At 40.1% G+C, this 6,768-nt stretch overlaps 1 protein-coding gene across 3 annotated transcripts in view; it reads left to right on the forward strand.

Annotated features, from left to right (window-relative positions):
* AFAP1 (actin filament associated protein 1) overlaps positions 1-6,418 on the forward strand; it is a 111,091-nt gene extending 104,673 nt beyond the window's left edge. For all 3 annotated transcript variants that reach the window (XM_021550755.3, XM_021550756.3, XM_085578519.1), the window contains 2 exons: positions 362-523; positions 4,930-6,418. In XM_021550755.3, the coding sequence (XP_021406430.3) occupies positions 362-523; positions 4,930-4,956 (189 nt within the window). In that variant the 3' untranslated portion in view covers positions 4,957-6,418. The remainder of the gene's footprint in view (positions 1-361; positions 524-4,929) is intronic.
* The last annotated feature ends 350 nt before the right edge of the window (positions 6,419-6,768 follow it).

Raw genomic sequence — 6,768 nt, forward strand, 5'->3', positions numbered from 1 at the left:
CACTCTGCAAGGGCTGCATCTCACACCTTCAGGATGGAGCTTGGCAGTCCTGGCTTGTGCTATAGATCTGTGTCTGAAGCAGCCATCACAGAAAGATCAGAGGGACACATCCATTCCTCTGGATTATCCATAGTTGTTTATTCAGACCCATAGTTGTTTAACAGAAAAGAAACTTCAGTTTTCATCACAGAACACACATGCACATTGCTTTGTTTCTTTTGTTCTAATCTCCATTTATTAATCATTATTATGAATATAGTTTCTTTAAAATAGAATTCTGCAGTTCTGAATCTAAAGTAGAAAATATTGCACATGTGACTGCTTGGAGAAAACTCAATATAGGCTTTTCACTCTTTATTAGTCTCCAATTTTCAAGCACCGAACTTTGGAGAACTCTCCAATCTCCAGCTGTGATACCAGTGATACTGAGTGCTCCATCCCTGTGAACAGCGCAGCAGCTCTGAAGCGACCTCCCTCATCAAACAATTCTCCATGTCGAGGCCATGTCCTTCGAAAAGCTAAGGTGAGAGCATTGATGTCTTAGTTTTCTTTCTGCTTTTTTGTACTTTTTTACAAAGTCTCATTTAGCCTTAAGAAGCGAATATCTAAATTACTCATATTAGTACATAAATACTGCTGGTTTGGGGAACCTTCTGCAGAAGAATTGGTAAGTAAGTTTGGGAGACAGATTTGACTCTACTCTGATTCCATGTTTTTCTCTGTAGAAAAACATGGAATTTTTCCTTTGTAGATTTAATTTGCAAAGTAAGTAGCCTGTGGTATAGACAGTCCATGTGTCCACTACTCTGTATAGCAGAGAAGTGATTAAAAGAGCACTGTTACAGTAAGTGATTAGAAATGGCACAAATTGGATCTGATCTTTGCCAACCACTGCAAGAACAGAATAGATACACTTTGTAATTAATGACAATGTGTTGTGCAAGTAGCTACTCAATGTACATTTAAAGTAAAAGTTGAATTACTTTTATTTTATATTGCAAGTACCAGGCTGAAATTTGCTGTCCTCTTGTATTGTTACTGTTTTCTAATTTTTGTGGTTTAGTTTAAATGGGGTTTGTATAACCATTCTTCTGGGCTGAATTTGCTGGCAGCATAAACATGTGGGCAACACATAACCAAGGGTGACAGTAATAGTGTTGAGCCCAAGCTTTTGTTTATTTAGTAGTTCACTGCTAGTTGTAATTTTAAATAGCAATAACCATAAACACTTGTTGTTCGTGACAGCTATTTCCCTTTTTCATTGATGTCTTCTGTACTGGGATTTCTTCAAGTAAATTTTATTACATGTATTCATTGATTATATACATTTCCCGTGTCTGAGCATAAGCTTGGAACCTATGTAGTAGATACTGAAAAATCAACATCTCAAATAATTGTTATTAAATTATCATAATAGAGTTACTTTTCCTGATACACCATTTGTGACAGTTTTCTCACCCTTCTTCTACCCCCTTTGCATGAGAATAAACTTCTTTTTCCTGCCAGTTAGCCTGATTCATTTAAACCCAACCAAGAATAATTACACTCAGTTTCTTTCAGTTCTAATAGGTTTCAGTTCTAATCAGCTTTGAAGTTTGCAGCTTGTGTTTCAAACCTGAGGAAGGATTTATGTGCTCTAAAGCTTATCTGCGTATTCCCATTGTAGCCTAATTTGTGCCATAATGATATCATCTCTAACTGTACACGTTGTCTTAGATGTGGATGTCAGCTCAGCAATACTCAAGGAATGTGGTCTAGCAGGGCACAGTCCTTGCAGATGGGAGCATGGATTTGTGCTGGTCAGGCACATTAAATCCAGACATCTAATCGTTACAGCTGGAGAAACCAAGGCATTATAAAAACCTAAACATTTTTGGTGTAAAGAATACCTTCCTGTTGTACATTTCTTATGCTCAGCACATACCATATAGGAAAAACCCTGCTGTGTTTTTTGGTGTCAGTGTGCTTTGGATGGCACAATAAGTTGGTCAAGCTTTTTGGCAGAGAAATCTTGGATATAGGATTAGGCTAATCAAAAATGATATGGAGCAACTAAGCATATTTTTCCCATGCTGGGAAAAAAACAACTCAAAGTATCCAATTCAGCTTTAACAGCTTTTTCCCTAAAACCTCATGTACTAAATATTAAGAGTGAAATTTTGCTGAATTAGATAGTGCAACCCAATCTGTTCTCACAGCTGCCATCAGGTGCACATCTGCAGCACGCCCCACGCTCGGGGGTCGCTGTACGTGTGCAGGGGTGGAATTTGGCTCTCAATTCTTTGGCCTTTTGCAGCTGTGAGTGAGCCCAGGCCTCGTAGATGTGGCTCAGGAAAGGGTGTCACACGTGAGTACCCCAGAGCAGGCCTGGGCTCCCCACACGTGGATGTCAGTGCAGTCTGTGGGAGTGGAACAGATCCCGCGGCTGTGCCTGCGCTTGCCTCTCCAGCACCTGGCACATCTCCCGCTGCTATGAGGGAGTTGTGTAAATGTTCAAAATGTCAGAATATGGTTTCTTCCCCCTGGGGTGTGTTTGAATGCACCGAATGCCTTCCTTCTTGGCCTTTTCCTTGCACGGAGCCTGTCACTGCCAGCCTTGTGTTCACAGCCAGCCTGGAGTCACGGCTGTGCTCGCCAGGCACCTGCGCTGTGCCCTGCACTGCTGGCACGTCAGGCGCCTGGGACAGCAGGCTGGGAAGCTCTGCCCCCAAAAGCTTTCTCCTCTTAGATGCACTGACATTAGAAGGGAGTACAGGGAGAAGCAGTAAGTCAGATCTAGTGTTAAGTATAAGAAAGAGCAGCAGTTTGGAGATTGGCTGTTCAGGACACACATTGTACATACACATGCATATGCATACATACATTTGAATTTTTTAACTTTTCTTTCTGCAAGTATCTTTAACTTTTTTTTAGAAACTAATTATGCATATTTTCAAGAAGCCAGAAGGCATTTTAATTGCAATTTTGTCTAATGTGTACTTGGCTAGAAATGGAGACTCCAATTAAAATATGGAAAAGAATATTCTGCGTCAGTAGTCCTAGAGAAGTAAAAAGATTCAAATATCCTTGCTGTACAGTAATTATTTAAACATTTCACATATTCATTTAAATATCAAATTAGTTTCTAAAACCAAATTGTTATGTGCAGCAAGAAAACTAAAATTAGTATTTCTGATTTGTTTTTGAAAGTAGTGGGCTGGTGAATGTCAGCATCTTACATCTTGCTTGTGTTCAAGGACTGGAGAAGAAAAGGAGCTGTCCCAGTATCTCAGCTCCTAGTCAGGCTGTCAGTGTTGACTTAGACATTCTTTCCTTGGTCTGAACCTGCAGGAGCAGTGGAAAGAAAGAAAAAGTTCCTTTTGTACCTGCAAAAGAAGCTTCTGCTTTCAAGGCTCATATAACACTTAAAAAAATCTCCCAGTTGCTTAGCCAGAGACTTCCTTTAAAGCTTTGGTAGCATATCTATAGAGAATACACATTTAATAGAGTTTTAAAAGTAATCTAATTTTTACCAGTATTGTGTTTTAACTTTAGAATTACCATAATTTGAAGAGTAAAACTGAATATTTAAAATATACTAAATTTTAGTAAAAGCACCATTTAAATTAAAAAAAATAAACAAGTTTAGAAACAAAGTAAATTATTGTCTACCTTTAAACCCAAGGATTTTTTGGTTTTTTTCTTACATTGCTAAAGCAGCCATCAACTGTGACCTTTACTGTTATTTTACAACAGCTGAAGAGGTGTTGTGGTCACACAGCTGTTCAGCCAAACTAATGCTCTTATTGCTTTCAGCAGCAGAAACAGCTATTTACGTGCATAAGTAATGGATTTCAGTCAGAGCTCTTAAATGCTGTGGAACGAGTATTAAATTCAGGAATTCAGGTTGGGAGCCAAATCAGCAGGCTGCCTGCAGAGTGTCTCTCTCTGGTGGGCCAGAGAGGAATCTGCAGCCCCCGAGCCTGGCGAGGAGCAGCTGGGTGTTTGCTCCAAGGGGATTGCTGGAGCCAGAGGCCACCTTCTGTGGATCTTCAGTAGTTCCTGATGGCTGTAAGGTGTCATTCAGGGAGGGGTACAGTGTGCATGTCCATCCTGCTTCAGCCCTTCTGCCCCATGTGCTGTTAGGACATACTGTAGGTGTCATTCCATAGCCATGAGTTTTTCTGACCTGGGGGTTCAGCTGTAACAATCTCATGATTTTCACTCACGTGGCAGAAGAAATGGCAATACCTTGCTCTGAGACATATGACCAAAAGCATTATAGATTACATGTTTTGCTGTGGATGGTGTCCAGCTAACAGGTGAGGAAACCGAGGCACAGAAAGTCAAAGCAATTTCTTTAGCTTGCCAGGCAATAGTTCAGTTTGGAATATCTATAAGGCAAACAAATGCAATGCAAACTTGTTTCTCTTAACCCTGCCTGTTAGTCTCTCAGCTAAGTTGCTCTTTTTAGCCAAAAATTTATTGTTTGCCATGAGTCTTATAATAGGAAAAGTGAAGAGCAGTAAAGGAATCACTTGGTGTCAGCTCTGAGAGATATTGAGGGCTTCCTGCTGTCTCACATGAGTCATTTAGAGAACCCTGTGTGCTTAAATCAGCCTCTCCCTTACTCAGGGAGAGCCGAGTGCTTTACACCAGCTGTGGGGTGTGAATTGCTTCAGAAGTCTTCTCTGCACAATACAAACATGGTTTATTTGTGCTGCACTAGGAAATAGGTTGCTGTATGTAGTTGTGAAAGGGTGAATGCTGTGCACAGACTATCAGAACTTACTCGTTAGCGTTCCCTAACTAATTTTTGGGCTGAATCCAGTAAAGTTAATGAAAAAACTGTTACTGACCCCAGTTGTGGCTTAGCAGATATGGCGGTTTCAGTGAAACAGCCTGATTTCTTTTAACATTTTCTTTATCTTTTCTTTCCCCCCTTTCCAGGAATGGGAGATGAAAAATGGAACATAAACATAATGAAGCCAGACACTTTCCATAAAGGCCTTACCCACTGCAGACCAAGACATAGGCTGCAAAGGACTCACCTGGAAGGTCACATCAAGTGATAAAACATAAGAAGTTTTAGAACTCTGTTAAGTTAATGGTAGCTTGGCGCTAATTTGCCTGTATTCCCTCTACTGTATTGCTGTGTAACTACGTGTGCCCCTTTTTATTAGCTGTAACTCCGTATTTCCAACTTCACTGGTAAAGAAAATGAAAACCAAAAAAACCCCAACCATAGGAACTAAAAAGGAGCATAAAGTCACAGTTGAAAGTTTACTCTGCTGAACCAGCAAAGAACCAGCAATGTTAATTATAGTGCATCAGACAGCCAGAACACTGCTGAAGGCTGGTGTGAAATCTTGACTCCTGCAGGTTAAAACTGCCTTCTGAACTCTGCCACAGAGCAGCTCTAACTCATCAGCAAGGGCTTTGCTGGTGGCTGCTCACATGGCAGAACACACCTGAAGAAATGTGCTCGCAGAAGCAGCAGTGCCTGCCCAGCCCAGCAGCTCTGCAGTGACAACGACTCATTGGTGAAGCGTTTTTGGGATACTTTTTAGACAGATGCTTTTGTCATTGGGAGATAAAAAGCTGCCAAACTTGGAGACAGATGCATTTTTGTACATTCTCTTTATTGCTCTTCTGAAGCATCAGTCATTTTTCAAAGGTCATGTTCTTGAACTATGACTTGTTCCTGATTTTTTTAAAAGGCTAACAGGTATTTTTAGATACTGCTTCTTTTCTATACATTTTAAAGAAGAAAAAGAAAACAATTGAACTTAGTCCTCGACAGATAATGGCAACTCAGAATAACTTATGCAGTCAGTCTTGTTTTGTTTTTTATAATATAGTATTGTTAAACTTGAGGTATAGAACACTGCTGTACTTAGTTTCCTTTGTCTGTTTTCAGACCTCAGCTATTATTTTTGAGGAAGATGGACTGAAAAGGTAATAATTTTATAAACAGTTTAACAAATAATTGGGGATTTTCTCAACTAGGAGTCCATTTCTGTTTACTAGGAAACAGCATCTTGAATTTTAGTCTGTAAAATTATAAAAATCTGTTTTTCTTTGTCTCCATCCATGTTATTCCTGAGAAATTACATGCAGTAAATTGCCACTGAAGCCCTTCAAAATCTCAAGATTGGTTTTAAAAAATCAGAAGGGGGTTGGGGTGAGAATGCATAATAAGATGGCTTCTTTTAAGTTTTTCTGTTTTGTTTTTTTTTAGGCCTTTGGAGAGCTTTCAATCATACTCTCAATATTTTCTTCCTCCTCAACCGTGAGGAGTAGAAAATTAATTTAAAAGATTACCTCAAAATGTGAGTAGTATTTTAATCACAGATGTTAGGGCTGGAGTCTTGATAATTAGTTAAGACTGCAATTAAAATCGCAGAAGTTGGCAAGACAGCAGTTATCAAGGATCCCATCCCTTTATGGCCAAGCCTGCAGGTTATCTCTTAGCTTTAGGAAAGGGTGTGTGCAACTCTGGTGGGTGCATTGGGATTCTCAGCTGAGCTGGATGCCAGAGGACTTCCTGCAGGAGCTTGTGGGATGTGAAGGCACAGATGTATCAAAAAGATCTGACAGGAGACAGGGCTGTGTCCTGTTCCCAAATGCATTTAGGGCCAGGGATCCCACTGACCTTAGCAGTGTAGAAATGGGGCCCAACATGAGAAAAGGCTCTTTGCTTCTTGTGACTGTACTTGGTACCAAGTGCCAGAGGAATGCAGATACAGTAGGAAAGCAAGTGTCAGTGTGGTTTTCACTGACAACACA

The sequence above is a fragment of the Lonchura striata genome, chromosome 4, assembly GCF_050655825.1.
Source record: "Lonchura striata isolate lonStrDom1 chromosome 4, ASM5065582v1, whole genome shotgun sequence".
In the NCBI taxonomy this organism is placed as follows: Eukaryota; Metazoa; Chordata; class Aves; order Passeriformes; family Estrildidae; genus Lonchura; species Lonchura striata.